The 27,003-nt window shown below is 37.7% G+C and overlaps 1 protein-coding gene across 1 annotated transcript in view; it reads left to right on the plus strand.

Moving 5' to 3' along the window:
- The window catches only part of LOC122805262 (dynein axonemal heavy chain 11-like), a 4,596,980-nt gene extending 4,570,541 nt beyond the window's left edge, over positions 1–26,439 (plus strand). Inside the window, exon 79 of the mRNA XM_044075350.1 lies at positions 26,192–26,439. Within this exon, the coding sequence (XP_043931285.1) occupies positions 26,192–26,439 (248 nt within the window). The remainder of the gene's footprint in view (positions 1–26,191) is intronic.
- Positions 26,440–27,003: the final 564 nt, after the last annotated feature.

Below are 27,003 nucleotides of genomic sequence, written 5' to 3' on the forward strand. Positions count from 1 at the left end.
ACCATTTTCAAAAAGCTTACACTGCTGATGGTCCTACCTGTTCTTCTAGATCACTGTTTAATGGTGACTTTAGATCTGAAATATGCTTATCACATTCCAATTGCTCCTAGTTTCAGGAAATAGCTGTGGCTGGCACACTTTATCAGTTTTCTGCATTAATCTTTTGGCCATCTACTGTGCCTCAGTTATTCACAAAGTGACTGGCTCAAGTGGTTGCTTACTGCAAGACCCAGGGTATCTGTATTTTCCGTTAATTAGATGACTTGCTGATTATTGCAGTCTTGCTCCCAGGTGTTTAGAATCACTATAGAAGGTTTCAACCATTCTAGCTCACCTGGGCTTCAATTTGAACTTACAAAAGTCCTGTTTTTCACCCTCACAAAAAAATTGTTTTTGAGTTGTATATGCACAGAAAAAAAAGAATGGCCTTTCCACCAGAAGTCAAAGACCTGATTTATCAGAACATTTTCAGGCATGTCTCTTCAAGTAGCTGCCTCTGCAAGAGTTTCCCAAAATTCTATGTCTTGTGGTATCAGTGTGGTATCAAGATACCACTGGCCAGACTCCAAATGATAAAGATTCAATGGTAGTCAGAAATATGTTGGTCCCAGCACTGGCATCCCTTAGAGTTCTAGGTACCAGTGCTGGAATTCGTGAAAAGAGAATTACAGTGGTGGAGAAATCAGATGTCTCTCTTTGCAGGCCTACCCTTCTCCCTCCAGATCCTATTTCCATCAGTCCAGACGGACTTGTCAGATTTTACATGGGGTGCAAGAGAGTTCAAGTGCAAGGCAAATGGAGTCTTTTGGATACTACAAAGCACACAAATGCAAAGACATGTTAGCAGTAATTCAAGTCATAAAAGCTCTTCATCCCTTATGGTCTCCAGATCCCCTTTTAGTGGTCACAGACAGCACCACAGTCATGTGGTACATGAACAAACAAGAGGGTACAAGGTCATACCCTCTTTGCCATTTGGCAATGATGGCCTGGGAGCTAGCCTTGCAGCATTCTCTGATGATTCAGGCCTCATTCATCTCATCAGAGCAAAACATAGTGACAGACATACTAAGCAGATCCTGAACAGGCCCTCTCTTTCAGCATTTGGTCCATATGTGGGGGTACATCTCAAGCAGATCTATTTACCTCCTTTCAAAACAGACAGTTGAAAAAATTCTATTTGATATACCCTTGCAGCCATGCTTGGAGGACAGATGCATCTCATCCCCTTGGATGGGAATATTTCTTTATTCATTTCCACCCTTTTTACTTGTATCTAATTTATTTCTGAAGATTCAGAAATACTTGATAGAGATAATTGTGGTGACCCCCCCTTTTGGCCCAGGCAGAGTTGGTTCTCCTTTTTAATGGAACTGGCCAACTTACCATACTCTGGTTCTGCTCATACAGTGTTAGGGGTGACTCAACCTAGAGAAATTGCAATTAACAGCCTGGATGACTCTGTCATGATACTTTTTAAACAATTGTTCAATGAAGATGTGCAGCAGGTATTTCCAGAGGCAAGAAAACCTGCAACTAGAAAATCTTATGATTTGAAGTAGACAGGTTCTCTAGGGGATGCCTAACCAGTTCAGAGCCTGGTATGGTGTCTGCTTTTATGGTTTTAAAATACTGGTGTGAGTTACTCGACAGTGACTTATTTTATGCATCTGTCAAGATTCATCTTGTGGCCATCTCAGTTGAATTTGCCATGGATCTTCCTCTTTTGTCTCTCTTTGTAGTCAAACAGTATATGAAATGAGTGTTACACTTGCGATCTTCTCTAAAGCTAATTCCTCCTCCTTGAGATCTAAACTTGTTCTTGAAAAAATAATTGCATTTCCTTTTGAACCAGACTTTCAGACTGATTTATAGTTCATTACCTGGAAAACTGTTTTCTTTATTGCTCTGATATCTGCAAGGCAATCTCTGAGCTACAAGCTTTTATGGTGGTCAATGTTATCTGATTTTTCACAAGGACAGATTTGTTTTATGCACTAATCAAGCTTTCATGCCAAAAGATGCTCCTGAATTTGCCCTGAATCAAGCCATCAGTCTCTGTTTTCTGTAATCTAAAAATAAGGGACGGAGGATTGTGCATCCCTTGGATGTGCCCAGGCAGCTCAGATACTACCTTGTTAGGACTATGACTTTCAGTGAAGTTGAACAGCTGTTTATTTCCTGTTGTGGGCCTAAGTAGGGTCAAATTGTTTTTATGCAAATGATTTTCTCATTGGTTGTCCTGCGCTATTATTTTTTATTACTCCCAGCATGGTAAATGTATTCCAGGCAAGGTTAAGGCACATTATACAACTCCCCCCCATTAATATTCAAAAACGTACATGCTGATTGGTCAGTGTGCACTTTGTAAATCAGAGTTATAGTAATGGAAAAAGGTCCGGTCACCCGGACTTTTTCCATGACTATAACTCTTTTTTTCTCACTGTTTCGCTATGTTAAACGAGTTTAACATAGCGAGACAGCTTTAAAAAAAAGCAACGGAGATTCTCCATTGCTTTTTTAAAGCTGTCTCGCTATGTTAAACTCCTTTAACATAGCAAGACAGTTTGTAAAAAGCAACGGAGATCTTGCTTTCTCCGTTGCTTTTTTCAAAACTGTCTCGCTATGTTAAATGGGTTTAACATACCGAGACAGCTTTAAAAAAAGAAACGGAGATTCTCTTGTTGCTTTTTTTAAAGCTGTCTCGCTATGTTAAACCTATTTAACATAGTGAAACAGTTTGTAAAAAGCAACGGAGATCTTGGTTTCTCCATTGCTTTTTTCAAAACTGTCTCGCTATGTTAAATGGGTTTAACATACCAAGACAGCTTTAAAAAAAGCAACAGAGATTCTCCGTTGCTTTTTTTTAAAGCTGTCTCACTCTGTTAAACCCATTTAACATAGCGAAAACAGTTTGTAAAAAGCAACGGAGATCTTGCTTTCTCCGTTGCTTTTGCCCACAGCTCTGATGTACTGCATAGGCATACGCATGCGCAGTACATCAGAACTGCCGCAGAATACCAGACAGCTGAGGAAGGGCAGCAAGGAGGCATTATACAATGCCATTATTTAAGAAAAGTAATTATTTTTTTTCTTAAATAATGTCATTGTATAATAGCAATAACCCACTTCTGGGTGTGAGTAATGCTGGATTTATCCACGGTTGGCTTTGTTTGGCCACTCGGGCTTCGCCGTCATGACCAAACCACGCCAACCGTGGGTAAATCCAGCATTACCCACACCCAGATGTGGGTTATTGCTATATTCCACTAGTTCCTTATCCTTTTTGTTGGCGTATTGGAAAGGAGTGGACTGTAGAACCATTCTAGAGGCAGCAACTTGGTCCTCTATTCATACCTTTACAAAACACTACAAACCAGTTTCTTTCTCAAGTTCCAGAGCAGGCTTTGTGAGGACCATTCTACAGGGGCATCTGGATACCTATCCTTCCTCCTCCCAGATAAGGGTAAGCTTAGGAAATCTACCCATATGCCACTGAGGCAAAGTGAATGATGACCACAGTACAGTTGCATTAAACATATGTACCTGTAATAGCAGAAGTTCAAATTTCACACTACCTCAATGACAGCACCCCCCCACACCCCTATTTTATATATAATTTGGTGGTATCCAACCTTGTTGTGTTGCTGGTTGCTTTTGTTATTTGTGTTGGTGTTTTTGGCTGCAAGTTAGTTGGTTTCAGGCAATCCTTGCTTCTGTCCCTTCTTGATTCTTCCTACTTAGCACTAAGAGCCTGAACAACTAACTTTGTGTGGCAGGGGTTAGGCTTCCCCTGATGGAAGGGGCTTAACAGATCCCCTATTACAGGGAGTCAGAGGAGGGAATTTTGAGCTCTGGAAAGCTGCCTATTTGGGTCTGTACAGGCACAGTGCCCATATGCCACTGAGACAGTGTGAAATATGAACATCTACTGTTACAGCTAAATAAGGTTTACACAAATGTGCTTTCTTTTTAATGATGGTTTTGTCAGCAGCCTTTTGTATGAAATTGTACTACAGAAAGGTAAGGAAATATGCTCTCACCCCACTGCTGTGTGAGCATAGAGTTGGTATATATAATTATCAGCAGGTGCCGGGGATACAAGAGCCCCTTGAAAAAAAAAATAGTTTTAGTTTGTCTTTTAGGTTCACTCTAAAATTATAGCTCTTTTTATGTTTGCACTTTTGAGTGTTCAATATTCATTCATTCATTTGTCATTATCCTTTTAAGGATCATGGGGAGTCTGACAAAATCTGTCCCAGCATTCTAGCCAGTAATGGGCACATGGCATAGCTCAGAGCATAGATGGGATACTGTAAGATGCATGCATACACTCACTAACATACTGCATTCATGTCTATGGGCATTTAGATGACCAATATTTCACCCTTCATACCATGAAGATGTGGGATGAAACCACTACATCCATCCATCCAGCAAAAACCCACACAGACATGGGGAAAACATGTAGAATCTGTAAAGAAGGCACTCCAGCTAAAGACTGAAACAGTGAACCAAGGGTTTAAGGGCAGCAGCGGTAATCACTCTACCACTGTGTTACCCACATTGTGAAACAATATTTGTATAAATGGAAAGATAATGGGAAATTATATGCTCTTTAAAAAAAAAGCTGAAAATGGTTAGAGGTTATAATATGAAAAATGCACTTCACTAATGGCAACTGGGATGACAGAACAGCAGATTTATTAAAATAAGCACATCTTTACCAGGAAAGATTAGTGCTTTCATCTTACAGTTAAGACTTCTTCAGATATTTGTATAATTGATAAAGAAAAGGGGGTTGGGAAATCCCACATTTTCATAGCTAATAGGTCATATACTGAAAAGAACAGTCCCCATACTGAAGTTCTGAGTTACACAGATTTCATCAACTCAACTTTTCTCACAATTGGATCTATTGACTGTGTTTATTGAAATTTCTGTTTAGCAGCATGATGTGATTTGATTTTACAAGGTCAAAAAAATTGAAAGGTAAGGAAATTTCCATGGACTTTCCACAAGGTTACTTCATCTCAGAATAGTATACTTAGGGAAACAGGGGTTAAAGAGCATGTGTGGTTGCAGTCTGTGTTTTCCACTGGCAACTTTATTTTCTTTTTTTCCTAGTACTTTCTCAAGATGGGGAAACGTGTCTCATTGAATTGCTATGTATCCAAGTGTTCTCTATGTCCTTATCCTACCAACATATTCAGGTTTCAGTTAACTCCTGTGCTGATGCAGGCATAGTACCTCAGTATCTCCCTCACTTATTACTCAGCATCCCCCTCACCTCAGGAATAGACTCCTCCTGCAGATAAAGCAGTGCAATACACTGTCTTCCTTCAAGCATTGATTTAATGGGTATTTATAAACTCACCTCAGGCTTGGCTGGCCTAGCCCTTCTTAAGAAGAAAGGTACAGTCTAGTGTCAGAAATGTCAGTGTAATAGTCGTAAGGCTCAGTAGCCTTGAAATTCCTGTGCTTCTTACAATTACTGTGATTCTTATATCCATGTACTTCTTCTACAGAGAAATAGGCAACACATATTGCTGGATTAATAAAAAAGTGTATATTTTTGTGATATTCTGCCTTATCATGAATGGGAACATGTCACTGTTAGAGAAATAAGATAATTAGAGGAACATGTCACTGTTAGAGAAATAAGATAATTAGAGATCAGTGACATAATATGCAGATATAGGTCATGTGTCTTGACTGATTATATGGTGCTGTTCATTTCTGGGATAGCACAGTGCAGCAATAGTTAGCATTCCTGCCTCACAAAAAGGCTAGTTCTTATTTTCCCATTAAGAAAGACCGTTCTCAGTCTACACACATGCCTTATGTCCATGAGGGGTTTTGCTAGGTGATCCTATTTCTTTGCAAATCCCAAAGATGCACCAAAAACAGTCCCAACTGAAGAGGGTAATTCAAAAATGTCTCTAAAAAAAACACCAACACCAGCAGAAAAATGGCCTCCATGGACAGAACAAAGGAACACTTTATTCTGTCCATGGAAGCCCTTCTTCTGCTGGTGTTGGTGTTTTTTAGAGAAATCCCAAAGATGCACCATAATCTATAATAATAATAATAATAATAATAATGTGTGATCCAACATATTAGCCATAGGTGTGCATCCCATGTGTGAGGGTGTGTGTGTGTATACTGTGATAGGGTGATGCCCTCTTTAATATTAGTTTAATTGTTTTAGACCAAATGAGTGCTTGGACATACTCTGCCTCCCCTATGACCCTAAAATGGATTAAAATAATCAGAAAATGAATGAATGTTCATTTTCTCTGGATTATTTTCAGCAGATAAATAGTTTCATGTTAATCTTATACAGTGGTTAGGGGAGTGTTTATGTGTAACAATGTAGAGTTTACAATGTTTTTCTTTCGGCTTTACCTGGTTAGGGGTCGCCACAGCGGAACTCCGGTCCGCTAATGATTGGCAGTTGATTTTTACGGTGCCAAGGTGCCAGCCCCACGCCGAACCTTCAACGAAGGCACGTCCAATCTCGCATGTCTTTCGAATGCCAATCGACCATGGGGAGGACATGCAGACTCCACACAGAAGGCGCTCCAGCCGAGAATCGAACGGGAGAACCTCTTGCTGTGAGGCAACAACGCTACCGCTGCACCACTGCAGTTTATGTAGAGTTTACCATGATGTCTCTAAATCAAACATTTTCACAAAGCACTGGACTTCATTAATAATTTGCTGTACATTAGGTAGCAAGTTGATGTATGTATGTGTATATGTAATATAATGTTATGTCATTTGATCTGCTTTTTTGTTATTATAAAGCAGTTTCTTTATTTTAAAAAAATACTATTTTATGTTTATTGGCTACTGTATTTGCATTCTAGAATCGTACATATTTAAACTAGTGATTATTACATTTTGCTGTATTCTGAGGAAGTTCTTACATCTTAACAAGAACAAAAGTTTAATATCCGTTCAGCTTCAGTGTGTCTTTCTTTTAGTCCATTGAAGTTCTATTTTATATATATATATATATATATATATATATATATATATATATATATATATATATATATACACACACACATATATATATATATATATATATATATATATATATATATATATATGTGTGTGTGTGTGTATGTATATATATGCTTCTTATGTTTTATTTTCAATTGAACAAAGACAATAGATGTTGCCATCTTAAGATTGTCAAAATAGCTCTTCTTTTCTCTGTTTCATACAAGAACTCATCGGAAAAAAAGGTATATTGACTGTATTTTAAAAGAAATCAATACCACTGGTTAAGAAATTAAAAAGAGATATCAAAGCCAGATCTCAGTTTCCTGCAGTCATAGTTACCACCTTAGATCATTAATACATTCAGACATGTCACTGTTTTGTATTAAACATGTCATGAGAATTTAAACAGTACATCCAGACAACTTTCTATGTCATTTACACTTGTTTAGCACATGTACTGAAAATATACTACATGTAAAGTATACATTACCGCATACTTTAATAAAGGAATAGAAATGCTGAAAACGGTACCAATTTTGGTATGTCCTTATACTTTTCAATTAAAAATATGTATTTGTAGTAATACTGTATTAGAAAAGCTTGATATATACTCAGTCAAGTATTGCAGCATTAGCTTTGTCGCCAGTTAATAAATTACACATGTGCCAATAAATGAAAATCAATGTACAAGAAGTAAATGTTACATCATCACTGTTAGTTTTCTGAATCTCCAAGCTTCCAAAAATAAAACAGAACAGCTCTTTAATGAATACTAAATCTTATTTATCATTTTTTGAGGTACAATTGAAAATTGTACCATATAACCTAAAAAAGAACCATAATTACTTTACTGTAAAGAAGCCACTAGTTTTAGATATATTCAGTTAAATCTTGAACCAAACATCCATAGCAATAGTGACTGTTGCAAACTAATAATTCTTGCTGCAGCAGTTTGATCCAGAAATATCTTTAAATAGCTTGTAGTAATAATAATAATAATAATAATAATAATAATAAAGCATAAGAAAAAACTACTCCTCAAACCATGGCTAGTTAAGTATAAGATACACCTAATCTGTATTTCAGCTAGAACAGTGAATAGACAGGTGGTGTAATGTGTCTGCTAAGTATCAAGTATTGTTTGCATTAATAGACAGTTGCCATAACCCTGATGTTTACCACTCAGAGATGCCCATGCAGAGCCATACAAAGTTACGTACAGTGCACACATTCTCTCTGTCTTCACCAAAGCTACATGGAAAATATACTTCTAGAAATCAGACCAGCAACATACAAAAACACTAATTCTGTTTGGGGGCTTCAGCTGGTTTGGAGAGTCGTAGATTATCCTACTGTGAAATAACTCCAATTATACAATGACTGAATATTAACATTCAAAAATGAGCACTCTGATTGGTCAGCCCAACCAGGGTGTCCGTTGTAAATCGAGCATATACCAATGGAAAAAAAGCCCGGTCGCCTAGACTTTTTCTATTACTGTATGCTATAGCTTTTTATGTTTTCTTCACCATAAAAAAAAAAAATAATAATAATAAAATTAGAAATCCTGACAGTCTGGAGCTACAAGAGAGAACACAGAGAAAATACTAGAAAAATCAGCAACATTATACAAAATGAGAGAAACTTACCTGATTTTCTTTGTATTTTCTCCCTCCTGTATCTCTCGTACCTCTAAAGTGTCTGAATTTCAACCTTATTTAAAAAAAAAAAAAAAAAAAAATGGAGAAATGGAGATCTTCCTTTCTCCGTTGCTTCCAGGCTTAAGCACTAATCTATTGCATAAACATGGGAATGTAAGTCCCATACACATGCGCAGTACATCAAAAAAAGCAGCAGGATGCCCAAAAAAAGCAGGACACCACAGAGCCGTCATACAAAGACATTATTTAAGAAAAGTAAGTACTTTTTTTCTTAATGTCATTGTATAATAGCAATAACTGACTCCATGGTTAAACCACACCAACCATGGGTAAATCTTTAATATACCATACCCACGTCATCAGTTGTGCTGCGGTGGTGGTGCTGCGGTAGCATTGTCGCTTCACAGTAAGATGTTGTCCTGTTCGATTCTCAGCTAGAGCGTCTTCTGTGTGGAGACATGCGTGAATGGGCATACCTTCATTGAAGGTTGTGCGTCAGGGCCGGCAACTCGGCACGTAAAAATCTACTGCCAATCATTAGTGGACTGGAGTTCCGCTGTGATGACCCCTAACCAGGAAAAGCCAAAAGACACAACAACAACCCACGTCATCAGTTATTGCTATAATGCAATCTCACAGATTCATTAACCACAAAGGAGCTGCTCAGCTGTAGAATGGCTATTTACAAACAAGCCTGAGCACTGTCATCAAATCATAGTCCTCTTAGATGCAAAAAGTGTCTGTAGTCCTTTTATCACCACTTGATCTGTTAAAGTTCCTGTAAAAGTCTCAATATCTGTAATCAACACAGTTATCTAAACAGAAAGAAACTATATGTTAGAATACATTAAAAAATCAGCGATATCGATACATTTACAAACATTGTCATAACTTTACATATGTATGTTCTAGACAAAATCTTTCCTCTTACAAAAAGGAGATACTAGGGATAGAATGCAACTGACTACACAGACAAGTCAAAAACAGTCTCTTGATGATAAATAAAGCATGAGTAAAATGGAAGGTAACTAGTGATGACTTACTGCAGTTACTACATCAGGAACAAGAGTGGCAACACAGAATAAAGGTTTGATTAGAAGAGGAAGTCTACATGAGAATCAGATGGGCACAAGTGCAAGGCAAACCCAGGAACTTTGGAAAGAAATCAAAAGCCACATTGAGTCAACAAAACAAACTGTTCATATATACCAGTACTCAAAATTTAAATAAGCAGGAAGCTGCAGAATATTTCAAGACACAATCTGCAGTATGCCATTCCAATTCTTTAAATACTCAGCCATCTCATGCTGTAAGTGAATAGGAAACTGCAGACATTTTCAAATCCCATTATGCAATAATGCCCCATCTACTACTGTAAATGTGCCATTTTCCAGCTATCCACTTCTAACAGTAATAGCATAGTTATCATATATTGACAGTCATGTTTTTGTTTTTATTTTTTTAATTCTCCTTCTCAAAAACACCCAAAAAGCCAATAGAACTCTTCTTGAAAAGCTCCTCAGCATTGGCTGCCTAGGCTCTGATGATCTACACTGTTTTTTCCTTAAACTTTCATGCTGTACTGCATAAGTAAACTACTTCAATGTATTAATCCATCTCTGACCATTCAAGTATTTCCCAAAGCATGAAAACTGGCCTTAATAGTGCCATTTCCACAAAAATAAGTAATCAAAACAACTGGCAATTAGACAACAGTGTCACTTCCTATCCAATCCAAAACAGTAAAGAAGGCAATGTAAAACTAAATGTTTAATTACATTAGCAAATATAGCTTATTAAGCCATACCCAGTATAGCTTTAGAAATTGTCTTAGTAAACGTGTTATAATATAGTAAGTCATGAGTCAAATGTAAAACACCTCAGATAAAGTACAACTGACAAATTCCACTTTTACAAACTTCAAAAATAATTTTGATTCTGTAGACAGCTATATAATACTTGATAAACATTTTCAAACAAGTATCTGAGCTACCATTTATTCCTAGCTTAAAATTACATAGGTTATAGGAAACAAAGTATAAATAAATAAAACTTCACTCACTAGATTCACAGCCACTAAAGCTGTATCACAAGAATCACATATCAGCAGGCTACTGTTTCTTACCTTCATTACCCACCTAACATTATAGAGGCACATAGGAAGTTGCTAGGAAATCGTCACTGAGACCATAAGAGGCCTAGTCCTTAAACACCCATAAGAAAAGATGCTTAAGCCTTAAACACCCTTAAGAATAACACTTTGCTGCTATATCTGATATGTAAGGAAAGTTTTTTTTTTTACATAGTAAGGGAATGTGCTGGGATATGAATACGTCTCTCTAAAAAGTTTTGTTAATTTACTGGTGTAGATTAAAGTCTTTGATATTACTATTGGATGTGCCATTGGTCTTGCTAATTTATAAATGTTTCCGATAAAGCTTTCTCCTTCTTCACATGGTAGCCACACAAAGGTCAATGTGAAGAAGCCTGTAAGCCACTGAGTATAAGGATAGTTGAGGTAATCTCTCACAGTTGTTGAGGGTTTCCAGGCCCTTAATTTTCATAGCTAGAAAGCTCTGTGGCATTTCTATCTGGGCAGTGTGCCTTTTTCATGCTGAAAAAAGCATTATATTCAAAAAAGGTCTAATGGTAGAGGAGTACAGTGGAAGACCGACCTCTTTAGATCTGGAAGAAATTCCCTTCAATATTAATTGAGCCAGACAAAAGGATCTCCTAACTGTCATAAGCATGGTGGTCAAAATGGTGTGAGTTATCTACATGTGTGCCAAAATCTGTTTTGACAGTGTCATAGCATTAGTATGATAGGAAGTGAGAATGGCTTGCTTTCATGCTGAACAGTATCACACTGCACTTTCTAGCATTCAGTTTTAGACTGTTTTTGGAATACCAGCTGTGGACATAGTCTACCCCCTGCTGGAGCAATCTGGTATCAGTGGGGGATCAAATAATAGTAACCAGCTTGCAGTCTTCAGCAAACTTGAATAGCCGCACTCCTGAATTATTGGCCTGGATGTCAGAAAAATAGTTGCCGAAGAGGAGCAATTCCAGCACTGAACCCTGTGGGACACTGCTAGATATAGGTTTACATTCAAAGAGGAGACGCACAATATTTCATAATCTGAGCTCTGTCATATAGGACATTAGCAGTTCAACAAGGTATGTATTTATGTTGTGATTTATAATTAGTCTGTAAGTCCAGCATGGAGAATTGTGTCAAAAGCCTTGTCCAGATCTAGGTAAGCAGCATGCAGTGAGTTACCACTGTCCACTGTCTCATTTTAAAGATGATTATGAAGCTTGGGAGACAAAGTCTACTCTTCACAAAACCAGACAGGCTTGGGTCAAGTTCAGTAATGTCTGCAGTTGTGAGTTGTAATATTATTCATACCATGGCATTTCATATAAAGCTGGTGAGAGTGGTGGGTTTATAATTATGAGGATCAGAGGAAGAATCACCTTTATGTTTGGGCCATCACTGTAGTAGGTCATCAGGTTTGAAAAATAAACCCAGTAACTATGTTAAGCCTGAAAAGACTGAGAAGGGGTTCTTGTAATTTGTATTTAACACTGATGATAAGGCAACTGGATATGTTGTCATACCTCATAGAGGTGTTTATTTTTTAGCTTTGGACAGGCATCTTGGGACTCATTCAGTAGTAATTTTGAGGGCAGGAAATAGCACAGTGGATATAGTGGGAGGATGATAAAGATGGGTGACATAAAATTTTAACAATTTTCTGCCAAGTCTTCTGTTAGGTCCTTTGGGTTAGAATGTGTAATTTTATTATGGACTAATTCATTGCACTGTCAGACATTATTTCTAAGTTTCCTAACAGCTGAAGAAGGATTTGCAATTGCCTTTCCTATCTGTGGTTAAGTTCGTGCTCGGCTTTATATTTTGTGATGGCTTACTTAAGATCCCTGCTAGCTTTTTCAGCACAATTCAGAGGTTGGAGAAATGAATATATTATAGTTCAAAAATGTACTTCTTTCATTACTCCTTTTATTAATGTGAGAGTTTCACTATATGCGTTTGTTCTGAGGCTTGTCATTATACTTAGAAATGTTAGGCACTAACTTGTCTACACAGGTGCGAAGGTGTTAGTAAAGGTCAGTGGTGAAGTAGGCTGCCTTTTAAACTGAGTCCGTTTGCCTAAGTCATCTAACAGCTGTAGTAGTTTGGCTTTAGCTAAATCCCTAAAGTCTGATGTTTTGGGATGGGGGTACTAACAAGCATGAAGAACAGAATACTGATTTGTGGTCAGACTTTACAAGGGAAGTAGTGGTACAGGGAGGGGTATTGGCTGGATGTAGGTTAGTAAAGACTAGATTGAGACTGTTGAGGCCCATAGTAGTAAGTTTATTCTATGGTACCTGCAGTGATGTCCAGGAAACATCAAACAATATTTAATATTTTTGCTGTATGCATTCTAGTGAGTGGTTGGGTTATTAAAGTCTTCTAACATGAAAGGTATAGGTTTGATAGTTATCCTCTCAAGTGATGTGAAGTAGTTATCATGGTCTTTTAGGAACATTGATGGTGATCTGTATAAAGAAACAATGTAGCAGGTTTTCAGAGTGTTGCTTAGAACTCCAGAAGCTCCAGGTTAGGAATTTTAACAATTTGTTGTTAGGTGATGGTGTTTCTGGCAAAAACAGATATTTCACAGCAGTTGGCTCTACGGGAGGAAATTGCATTAGGCACTGAACCCTAGTACAGAGGGTGCACTTCCACTTAAGTGGAGCATGTTTCTGTAACTATATGGGTATGGACTGGTTCAAGTTGCAGGAGTACCTCAGATGCTGGCATCTTTTAGTAGCACCACCTTGTTACTTCTGGATCCGAATCTATGTTGAAGTGTCCAGTAAGAAGACACTCTGAGTTTGTTATGTTGGAATGTCCATCATGTGAACTCTGCTTAAAAAGAGGCACTATAGGGTCAGCAGATGCTTTTTTTGCCAGCCTTGATGTAAAAGGTTCAAGCCATCTTTGCTCTAACAGAATGCCCTAACTACCATCTCATCCCCTGCTGATAGATACTGGATCTCCTTTGAATATATCACTTAGATAACTGTTGATGCCAGGTATCTTGTCCTAATATTTAGGCATCATTCTCAGTTAGACAAGATGTTACTCAAGATCATACATTCCAAGTTCTGTCATATTTGTCTGTGTGTTACTTCGAGTGGAGCACACAAGATCATACACTCCCTTACAACCCAACATGTGATCATAACTATATTTGTCAGGTGTAAAATCCTCAAATAGAGCCCAATTACCCTGCTCTTCTCTAGTCTGGTGAGTGTGGAGGCAAAAAGTTATAGAATAAAATCATCAATGAACTGCGTATTTTTCCAAGTGGTACAAAGCTTTTAAGGATGCGTGGGCTTCTGCTTACCTCTGTGTTAACTAGTTTGGGAGCTGTGTGAGTTGTGGTGCTAGTGGGTGTAGAAATGGTGACATCATGCACTTGAGGCTAAGATTTCTTGGATGCTTTTGCTGGTTCTTTTCAACAGCAACAGCATAGATTATAGGTCTGTTGGTGTGTGGTGTCTGCTGTGGTGTTCCGGAAGTGAGCTGGAATCTACCAGATATAGCACAACATTTCCTAGCAGTGATACTGTAATACTAAAAAGCATCCACAGTGCAAAATTATGCAAGAAATACAAAAAAAGAGTCTGTATTCATCAAAACTGTGTTAAAAAACAGCATAGTGTCTTAAAAAAACAAGTGCATGCTTTTTAGAAATTCACAAAGATTCAAAACAATAAAAGAACTCTGTCACAGACAGACAGTGCTACATGTTGAACACATTGCACACTTTAAATGTCTATGGTGGAAATAAAACTCAAAGTACTTGAATATAGAAAAGGATGGAGATAAACACTGACCAATAAACTGAGAGCTTTGTCATCATTGCATTGTGGAACAGCACTTAAAGTATTGCTGCTATTCACACCTACTAGTAAATCTCACGATCCTGCTACCTTTAGTCACAAGCAACACCTCATGAAGTCTGTCCCATGTCTCCCCAATTCACATTGCCTCAGAAATCACTTACTTGTTGTTACTAGTGTTAAAACAAGGACTGCTCAGGACTGTGGAGTACTGTTTTGAGAATTTCTCCTGTCTCCCATTTTATTTGACCATGATCTTCTTCTTCTTTCAGCTGCTCCCGTTAGGGGTCGCCACAGCAGATCAACTGTTTCCATTTCTTCTTGTCCTCTGCATCTTGCTCTGTCACACTAACCACCTGCATGTTCTCTCTCACCACATCCATAAACCTTATCTTAGGCCTCCCTCTTTTTCTGTTACCTGGCAGCTTCATCCTTAGCATCTTTTTCCCAATATACTCTGCATCCCTCCTCAGCACATGTCCAAACCAACATAATCTTGCCTCTCTGGCTTTGTCTCCAAACCTTCCAACCTGGGCTGACCCTCTAATATACTTATTCCTAATCCTGTCCATCCTCATCACACCCAGTGCAAATCTTAACATCTTCAACTCTGCCACGTCAAGCTCTGACTCCTGCCTTTTTGTCAGTGCCACTGCCTGCAACCCATATAACATAGCTGGTCTCACTACTCTCTTGTAGACCTTCCCTTTCACTCTTACTGGTACTCGTCTGTCACAAATCACTCCTGACACTCTTCACCACCCACTCCATCCTGCCTGTACTCTCTTCTTCACCTGTCTTCCACACTCACCATTACTCTGAATTGTTGATCCCAAGTACTTAAACTCATCCGCCTTCACCACCTCTACACCCTGCATCCTCACCATTCCTCTATCCTCCCTCTCATTCACACACATATATTCTGTCTTAGTCCTGCTGACCTTCATTCCTCTTCTCTTTAGAGCATATCTCCACAACCTGTTCCCTACTCTCACTACAGATCACAATGTCATCTGCAAACATCATAGTCCACGGGGACTTTGACCATGATGTTGATATATAATATATGCATGTAAGTTCAGACAGAGTGGAGTGAAAAAAAACAGTTTTGGTTTTCTTTGTGCCATTACCATGAATGGAATGGATGTGTTTCATTTGCTCCTAATTGCTAAAGCAGTTTCTGAACAATCACATTTTGATGTCTTGCAGTGGAAGCCACCATGATACTTGAACTTCTTCACTTGAGGTAGTTGCTTCTTCCCAACTCGCAAGCAGTTATCAAGCCACTCTTTTCTAGGAGAGAACAATGACCTCTGATTTGGAGGTGTTGATTTTTTGCCAACCACTTTACACTCAACAGCAATCTCCTCTAGTGCATCATAAATAACAGTCATCTGAACTAAGATGACATCTTCACCATCATCTGTCAACATCAAAAATGTAACCATCACATTCCCAGACTGGATACTCTCCAGACATCTGCTGCACCTTGATATCCTGTCTTTGAAACACCTAAACAAGAGAGAATAGACACAGCCTTGAATCCAGTCATCTTAGTGCTGAAAACATAAGCACAGCTGTCCCTTCTCAAATATGTGGGCTGAATGGAATGTAGCAGTGATAATAAAACTCTATTCTGTTGTAGCACCTCTGACAAGACATTCTGGGGTACACAGTCATATGCCTTCTCTAGGTCTACAAACACAGGTAGACAGTACTGGCAAACTTCCTCACCTCCGCTAATATCTATACACTGAAAAACAGTTGACCCATTCTTTAACCAGAAAAGAATCATTGTTCCTACTCCTGAATCACAGATTCAACTATTGAGTGACATTTTCTTTCTGGCATTCTGGCAGAAGGCTAAAAATTGGGGTCTATGACGCTGGATTGAAAACTGATTTCATCGAACTGCTTTTACACCGAAAATGCTGTTGATAGAAATTGGTTTTGTGAGATCACGGTACAATGAAGATCGGAAAATTTGCCCTTTCTTCACTGTAGTGAGATCTCAGAGTTGGTATGTATATATATATATATATATATATATATATATATATATATATATATATATATATATATTTAGCGGGGGTGTCGGGGTGCAGTTCCCCACAACTGATTTCTATCAATGGCATTTTCAGTGTAAAAGCCATTCAATGAAATCAGTTTTTGATCCAGTATCGTAGACCCTAAAAATTGTAATCCTCTCTCTGGTACTCACCTTCCTATCCCCATTTTGAAAATAGAGATCAACACTACCACTCTGTTTTGTTAGTTGTAAGGTACTGTCCCTATTTTTCATACAGCATTGAAAAGGCATGTTGATCATGACACCCCAACAATGTCCAGCACCTTCGGCAGTCATACCTAAAAGGTTAAACACTATCAAGATGAATTAGCTCTAAAATCCTTTTGATAAGTTGCAATAAATAGTCTGTCTAACAAAGCATCATCAAAATTACTTTTTAGACTCCATTGTTTACTGGCAGAAAACAGTCTGTCTAGCAAAGCATAAATAATAATATTGATTAGGATCCCCTTAATGTGGCAATAAAGTCTATCTGACAAAGCATTATTGATATTGCTTGTCAACTAATTAATTTCCCCTTTTGTCTTATATGTTTTGCAGCACTACTAAACAATTATTGTACTTAAAAACAACATATCAACTGCCACAAGACTTTTAATTAGAACATACTCCACATATGGGTAATGAAACTTTGCTATCTTTGTGATGCCACAATAAGAACAGAAGATGGTTTAGTTTTTGGTGTCACTCCAAGGGGGTACAATATCTTTTAGTGTGGTAGTACGTAGTCAACAGACATGACCTGTACCTGTCCTCTATAGGCTTTTGAATATTGGCTAAAACATTGTCCTCAAAACCAAAACGAAGAAAAAAAACCTCAAGAATACAAAAACCTGCATTTTTAAAAAACTTTTGGACCAATGAAATTGTCTCCATAATACACACCTACTTTAGATAACCAATAAAAACTTTCATGAAACAATAATCCCAAGCCCCTAAACATCCGTCCATTGTCTAGTCGTCGCCAAAAGCAAAATGCAGGTGCCGAACAAGTATTTTATCTGATGAAGTTCCGTTGTGTACGGGACGAAATCCTATGTGTGCGAATAAAAGGATGAAGGATATTCTGCAGTGCGTTGTGAATTTTTATGTGAACTTTAAACAAACCATTGCTGGTGGAATTCTCTGTGCATGTTTTTGGATTCTAAAACATTGTCCTCCTCATTTGTGCCATTTTAGGAAATACCAAACTGACAAGCCTAACAATATAGCAAAATCATGCTTAAAAAATCTGAAGGTGTTACTGCGCAATGCCAGGAGTGTAAATAAGAAACTTCACTCCCTGCAAGCTCTGCTCACTGTGGAAAATACAGACATTTGTGCAGTTACCAAGACATGGTTTAAAGCTGCAGAGAGTACCCTGGCAGTGTGGGGCTACAATACCTTCCACACATTTAAACCAGCTACTGCACAGGCAGGGATTAAAGGTGGAGGTGTCTTGATTTACATCAAGAACAAATACACCTAAAGGCCTGTCAAATAGGATGACATGCTTGAGCTTCCCTGCATAGGCAAAGTGCCATGCCATATCCTTGCAAGCTACTGGTACCCTTCTATGACCCAAGAAACCCATAACACATAAATAAACTTACCAGAGACACTCATCATTCAACCCAGTACCATAGTCATGAGTGACTTTGACTACCCCATTATAAACTGGGAATCATACATGGCCACAAACTTGCAGGCCCAGAGATTCCTGGGCTTTGTCAACACAAACACACTGGACCAGACCAGATAGCCCATGCATCCATGAGGGAGCGACCATACTGGATATGGTCCTCACTAACATGGGAGATTCCTGCAACACACACACACACACACACACACACACACACACACACACACACACACACATACACACACACTCCCCCAATGTAATGTCCTGTCTAGTAAGGTCAGACCATCAATTTGTCTCCTTTGAAATAAAAATACAAGCTGGAATCTCTGCTAGCTCTGAAACATTTAGGAACTATTCTAAGGCAAACTTCCTACTATTAAGTGATAACCTGGAAAAATTTCTACCCTAAGATCACATCGATTATGTGCATAGAGATTGCTGTGCCTACCAGAACAAAAAAAAAAAAAAAAAAAGCAACTGACCCTAGAGGAATCCCAGCATTAAACAGATTATATAACAAAAGGAAGAAAGTCATGGCAAAACTGAAGCTGCCCGGCAGGATAAAAAACTCTCATCAATCTAAACAAGCAACTCAGAGGCCAAATTAAGTCTACCAAAGCCAAGTTTGAAGTATAAATAGCCCCCCAGGCTAAGAACAACCATAAGGCTTTCTTTATCAGTGTTTACAACCTCAAAGGCATTTGTGTATAATTGTAAATGGCTCCACCTATGCTGACCCTCAGGAAATTCAATCAAACATAACCCCCAGCTATCATTAGGGAGTGGGTCCTTGACATTCTTTCCATGGACAAGAATACTGCATTGATGGGCCCTGATCATTTTTGTTTTATTTATTTTTTATTTAACATTTGTTTACCGGGAAAGTCCAATTTGGAACAAAGCCAATTTTCAGTGGAGGCCCTGGGAGAACTGCTCCAGATGTATGTCTTTGTAAATGTGTGGTAACCCACACAAACGCAGGGAGGACAGAAACCCATACAAATGCATGGAGGACATGCAGACTCTGCACAGAAGGGACCCCAGCCATGAATCAAACTGGAAAACCTCTAGCTGTGACAGGTGCCAGTGCATCTGCTGCACCACTGCATCATCCAAATATCCCATAATAAATAATAAATAAATATAAATAAATAATATAAATAATATCCCATAATGTCTTCTAAATACCATGAAACACAACCTATCAGGATCATTAGAGTCGCTCTTTATACTAAAAAAAGAGCAGACCATCTACAGACCCCAGTCTAACTAGTCTCATATAAAAAGCAATGGAAAGAATTATCATAGAAATGATTAACAATGATATAGAAAATCTTCAGACTCTGGATCCAACCCAGTTTGGTGTAGTAAGGACAAATCATGCCTACTTAACTTGGTGGACTTGTTTGAGAAAAAGTGCATACAGTTTACTTTGCTCTGGCCAAGGCATTTGATACAAAACCCCATTCTGGCATTATAGATAGACTCCAGAAATTAGGAATAAACCTCTGTCATCCTCTGGATAGCTGGGTGGCTCTCGGATCGGACATAAGATGTTTGGCTAGGAGAGTCCACCTCTGTAAAGAGGCCACTCACTAGCAGAGTCCTCGGGGGTTCTGTGCTGGGTCTGGTCCTTTTTGGCAGCTACTTCTCCAAAGTCAAGGGCAATGGCAAGGGCCTCTGGCTGTCCAAGTTTGCAGATGATTTTGAATTTGGTGCAGTCATAGAATCTCCCCACCCTAGGACACTAACATCCTCCAAGAAAGGCTGACTCAGAAAAATAACTAGTGCCAGAGCCAAGGTCTATAACTGAATTCCAAGAAATATATAATAGTATCCTTTGAGAAGTTACCTACCCCTGGAAACTACCTCATTGCTAACATACCCATAAGAGTAGACCCAGTAGTCGGGGATTTGGGGACACATGTAGACAGTAACCTGGCCTTCAACCATTATGTATCTATGGTAGTAAGGAAGGCATTCTATATTGTGCAACTTATTGACATCTAAGTCCAAGGAACTCTTTGTTCCACTATATTCAGCCCTCATCAGACCAATCATTGAGTACAATGCTTCCCTTGACATGTACCTGACAAGGAACGTGCAACAACTGGAATATTATTTATCTATTTGTTTAATTGTGTTTGCTGACCAGGAAAGTCTGACAGTCAGAGCCCATTTTCAGCGGAGGCCTGCAGAGAAAAGCTACATCACAGTATATTTATATCAACAAGTGAATTTTAGGCAGTTCTCAGAAAAACAACAGTTACATTTCTCAGAAAAGAACATAACTGCAAGACAGGTAAGTATTTACATCAACAATAGTAAGTCTATACAGTTCTGGTAGCGCCACAATTTTGCAGGAAGTAAATGGATTGATACTGTAGAAGGGAGATCAATGTTTTAAAGAAGTGTAGTGTTCTGATATTTCTGTAAAGAAAAGTTTGCAAGAAGTTCAAGATGCATAATGAAGTAAGCTGTAAAATTATGTAGGAAGGAAGATTTTAGTATCATATAGATTTGTAAAGAGTTAAACAGATGCTGTATAATGAAGTAAATTATAAAATGATGTAAAAGGGGAGGGGAGATATTAGTAGTGTATAGGAGGATAGTGGTAATAGCTTATGACTGATAAAGCAGGGTATAGGATTATTGCTATTTAGGCTACCTGTTCCAAGTTGTTGTATCTAGAAGTTTTATAACTTAGGTATAAAGAGGATGCATGAGGGAGGTAGAGTGGTGGATGGGGACTGTTAGAAAAAGAGAAAGATGACAAGTGTTTAAGATGGGAGTGAAGAGGGGTGTATTGATTCAAGTGCAGGAAGCAAAGTTGTTAGGGGTGTAATGATTCAAGGAAAGGAGGGCAAGAAGTTAGTGATAAACAATAAAAAGTTTGTGTTTTCACTAGTGGTATATCCATAGAGGTTATAGGGTGTAAACATGTCCTACACTGACCACCTCAAAGCCATATATCCCTGTACTCAGTCTCCCACACACTGAGGGGCAATCTATGCCTGGCATACAAGGAATCCTTGGATCCCGCTCCGATGGACTTTTTGCATATCCACAAAACAAATAGCACCAGAATTACCCGATCTAGGGACTTAAACCTTGCTCTTGTCATAAATAGGACATGTTGGATAGACTGATACATGTCTCAGAGATTACCCCTTCTGTAGAGCAGGCTTCCTATTCATGTGGAGCAGACATCTTCCCTAACCCAATTCAAGCGTCACTTGGAAAAGTGGATGGGGAACTTGAAATTCACCACTGACCTAGCACCTATGCTTCTAATGGACAAAGTCAGCCTGTAAATGCTTGACCATGCAAGCCCTATCCTACAAATACACCTTAGAATAAAACGTGTAAGACACATTTGGGATTCATGGCTGGGCTTAAAAAGGCCCCTGTAATTGTTAGCCTAATATAGACCTATGAAACTGTCTTCTCTCATTAAAAAATGTGTGTATACTAATACTACAGCTTGTTATACATAACTTGTTTGTCCTAACCACACACACACACACACACACACACACACACACAGACACATGTGTGTGTGTGTGTGTGTGTGTGTGTGTGTGTGTGTGTGTGTGTGTGTATACATATACATTTATATATATATATATATATATATATATATATATATATATATATATAGATTCATAGGTTAGTACTAAGCTAACTGCCCTTGCGAGCCATTTTAAGCCTAGCCAATTATCCCTTGTGATATTCAAACCCTGCACCTTGTGTTTGTAAGGCAACAATATATATATATATATATATATATATATATATATATATATATATATATATATATATCTTCATTTTAGGCAAGTAACATAAATTGCTATCATGGCAACTCATAAATCAAGTAAATATTTTATAGTGTTAGCTACTAGTCTAAGAGAGTGATGGAGAAAAATTAGTTTGTACTTAAATGTTAGTGTGAATGCTGGTGCCTTATGCTTGAGTGATACATGAAGAAGGTCAATAAAATAAACAAACCTAACAAATGTATTGCTAAATACTTTACGTAAAAACAAAGATAGACTTTTATGGGGTTTTTTAATCTTCTTTTTTAATGTTCCAGTTATATGTTTTCAGAAATTCGATCATATCATCTCACTGATATGAATTTCGAGTTTCTGAAAACTCCATCAACTGAAATGTGTATATATATATATTTGTTTTGTTTAGATCTAACAAAGCTCTTTTAAGAGCAAAAGCGCTCATCTGTTTGTTTTTCAATAAAGGCGTTTTGATTATTAAATAAGTTATAAGTGCTTGATTACTCTGTAGTCTCAAATGAGCTTGTCTGCAGTGTATGGTTCTTTTTTTCCTGATTTTCTTGGGATTCTCAGCCAGCAGCTTTTTTGCTCACAAGGACCAGTTTTCCCTGTGGTCTGCTGTTTTTCCTTATGGGAGAGAGGCATCTTACCCCTTAAGGCTGGAAGACTATTGTGCCTCACTACTGCTGATTATTATGGAAAAATGTGTGTGTGTGTGTGTGTGTGTGTGTGTGTGTGTGTGTGTGTGTGTGTGTGTGTGTGTGTGTGTGTGTGTGGATATATATATATATATATATATATATATATATATATATATATATATATATATATAATTAGTATATTACTAATGATCAAAGGTGAAATTTCATCAACAATGAATCACTGTGAAAACCAGGAATATGGCAAAAGAATTATTGCAAGTATAAACAATAAAGGTACATTTACAATCAACACTGCCCTTACCAGAAAAACAAAGCTAAATGGCACTAAACACCTACAAATGTTTAAAAAAAATACTTTCATATGGGGGGGCTCCACCCTCGCACACCCAGAAATTATATACAGTAACTTCATGGTCTCACAACCACGAAGCAAGGAAAAAACAGAGATTTACATTATAGTTGATGTTCAGCAACTCAGCTATAATGTAATTCGATAAAAGATACCACTGACAATTTTAACAGTAAAAATAACAATCAAGGATAAAAGAAAACAAAACAGCAGACATCTTTCTATATATATATATATATATATATATATATATATATATATATATATATATATATATATATATATATATATATACTTCATATGGTCGACATTTCAGAATGTTGAAGACCATATGGCCAAGACCATATGTCGACCATTAAATTAAAAAAAAAAAAAAAAAAAAAAAAAAAACAACAAAAACTTCCCTTCACACTGCTAGCAGGGGGGCTATGACCCCCTGCACCACCCATGGGGGGGCTCCGCCCCCCACACTCCCCAGAACTTAAATATACCAACTCCGAGATTGCACTACAGTGCGGAAGATAGAAATCTTTCCATTCCGCACTGTACGGAGATGCCAGTTCCGCATGGTCGACATTTCGAATGTCGATCATATGGTCTCGGCCATATGGTCTTCGACATTCTGAAATGTCGACCATGTGAAGGGGACCCATATATATATATATATATATATATATATATATATATATATATATATATTGTAAAATGTTAGTGTCTGCATAAAACATCCTGTGAGAACTAATTTTAGTTTCATGGTAGATACACTATGCTTATAAAATGTTAGTGGCTGTATAAAACATCCTGTGAGAACTAATTTTAGTTTCATGGTAGATACACTATGCTTATAAAATGTTAGTGGCTGTATAAAACATCCTGTGAGAACTAATTTTAGTTTCATGGTAGATACACTATGCTTACCTGTACCATTAAAGACCCTTGTGACTTCATTTTCTCCTGCAGTCCTTACCTTCCATGTGGATCAAATGTCAACAGAGACTAAAGACTACAGTTATATGAATTATGCTGATTATTATTGAACAAGAATACGTAGTTTTTTTGTTGTGTGAAAATACCAATATGTAATTTTCATGATCAAGAAATGGGATGAAAAAAATGACAGTAAGACTTTTCTATATCTCATAAATACTGCTAGAGACGTCACTCTTTCATAAAGTCTTCTATGAAAGGATAGGGTTAGCTGACAGAACTTGAATATGAACATAGGATTTTAAGCACATTTGACTAACTTGTAAAAATGGTGTAGAGCATACAACAGTACATCCTCTAGCTGTCGCAGTTTACAGCAGACACCCTCTTACTGCAGTTTCTATGCAGTATTAGACATCTTCCTTGCATAAGTATCTATTTTTAATTTATTTCTGAACTGGGTAAACCCATGTGGCAAAAAGCCCCTTTTCAAACACAGTTTGGAAGTGGAAGTTGAGGGAATCAACCCCAGGACTACATGATGAAGCTGACTAGCAGGTCACATTTCTAACCCTTTGAAGTAAGCTTCCAAACTTAGCTTATTTAAAAGGTAGACTACCAGTGCCACAGTCAGTTTATAATAGGAAGTACTCTGCCATCCATACACAGTAATAAATAAAAATTACAGCCTTTCTGAATATGTTTCTCTTTTATGGTTTGCTCTTACTCGTACCACCTGATTGCCTAGGCTCCAAGTTGCCTGCAGACTTAAATAGGATAAAGCAAATATCAAGGAATGAATAAAATGCAAAAGTGCTTTGCATGAAATAGTAATTTACATCTTGCCAAGATATCATCTCTGGTTGGCTGAATCTGGGTCTCATTCAATTTATAGATCACATGCAAAGTAAATCAATTTGAAATTACTCAACAACAAGAAAATAGTATAAAGGAAGCTGTGCATCAGTACAGAGTAAGTAACCTTAAAATGTGAACATCGCTCATATTCAGTGGTTACTTGCTAGCTATGCAGTATGTTACTATTAAGTTGCAGTGGAATGTTGCACAATAATAATCACTAATCGCAGGTATAGTACTTCAAATGAAAAAAATACTTAGAAAACTAGCTTACGTGATGCAGAGGAATGGAGCTCTGACTGGTGCTGCACTGAATTAAGTCTGATTAGTGGTATGAGCAGAGGTGAAGCCAGCTGAGGACAGATTGTCCTCAAGTTTGCCCCTCTAGGCAGTATGGAGATGGGTTTGTCTCCTCCTTCAGCAAAACCACCCTCTGGGGAAGGCCCATAAGTGCAGTCCATATTGATACAGTGGAGTCAGCCTAACCAAGGAGTGCTCTACAGTGGGAGATTAGCATAATGATTAAACTGTGTATCTTACAGACAGAAGGTGCAGGGTTTGATTCTCACATGGCATAATTGGCTAGGCTTAGAATGGTCCACAAGGGTAGTTAGCCAAGTACTAATCTATAAAATTCCTACTGAGCATCACAGGTGTGCAGAAGTGTACTCAACATTGCAATAAAGTGTACCATTCTTGCCGAGCAAAAGGATGACAGTGTAGAAGCTTTGCAAAAAAAAAAAAAGAAAGAAAAAAAAAAAAATCTAATTCTTGAATGAATGATTGTGTCACATGTCTCTTACATCTGCATGCATCCTCCAACATGGGGAAAAAGGGAGAAACAAGCTGACCTACCAGGGAAAATGTTCAGTGTTCAAAGGGTGATGCTCTGGTGACCAAAAATTGCCTGAACTTTCTGATATGGTCAGACAAGCTTTCAATGTGGAAAATAATGCATGCCTGATATCTTACTGTAAATAATTTGAATTTAAAATTAAGTCTTCAAATCCTTAGTTCTGTTCATTTGTCCTTCTCCCTGTGAACCATCCATAGGTCATTTCAGTTTAGAACCACTAGCAGTAGATTGTTTCATTAGGTTTTTGTTGCTCAGTGGCCACCTCTGTTCATTTCAGTAAGAGAAATCAGCAAATAAACATTTTGTTGGAATGCTTGATTTATGTTCAACAGCGTTTTTGAACTAAATTGATATGAAGCATGTAATCCAGCTACAAAATTTAATGACATTGACCTTATTATCAAATGTTCATCAGAAGTAAAATGCAACTTATTTTTTTTACAGGTGGAAGGTGGGATATTCAAGGGGGTCATATAGCAGAAGCGCGCTTAAAAGATTTGACGCCTTTGATGCCAGTTATTTTTGTCAGAGCCATCCCAAATGACAGACAAGAGACAAGAAACTTCTATGAGTGTCCAGTTTACAAGACCAAGCTAAGAGGATCAACATATGTGTGGATATTTAATTTAAAAACCAAAGAAAGACCTTCAAAATGGATTCTTGCTGGAGTAGCTTTACTTCTAAGTGTATGAAGGAGAAATGTGCAATATCAGTTTTCAGAATTTTGATTGGCTTGAGAAGTGTCAGTGTGGCAAACCAGAGAATAATGTGGTGATCAAAATTAATGTTATACACGAGGTCAGTTGTATACATACTAAAATAGTTTTTTTTTTAATTTCAGGCACAGGTATACATAAATGGAACTTTACAAAGGGTATCTTTTTAAAGCATTTATTGTTGTTGGATATGTACATATAAGTAACATTTACAGTGACTGCTGCTGGTATATGATATGGTCTAACTTCCAGCTTAATTCCTACGATTTATGCCCCCCCAAAAAATGAGGAAAAATGCAATAAAAAATTTAGAGCAAGTTATTTTCACCAAAAATTGCAGCATTTGTCACAAAAATAAGCCATCAAAAATGCATTTCCTGCAATCTCACACATTTGTTTTGGTGAATCGGCAGACATAAAAAAAATAGAAATCCATTTGCTCTACAGAACTCTTTAAATAACCCTGCCACTGCACTACTTTCAGCTCCTTTTCCCTAGCAAACACTTGCTGAAACAGTGATATGACATTACCGCATTTGT

Source organism: Protopterus annectens, chromosome 6.part1 (assembly GCF_019279795.1).
Source record: "Protopterus annectens isolate FY-2018-M chromosome 6.part1, PAN1.0, whole genome shotgun sequence".
NCBI lineage: Eukaryota > Metazoa > Chordata > Ceratodontiformes > Protopteridae > Protopterus > Protopterus annectens.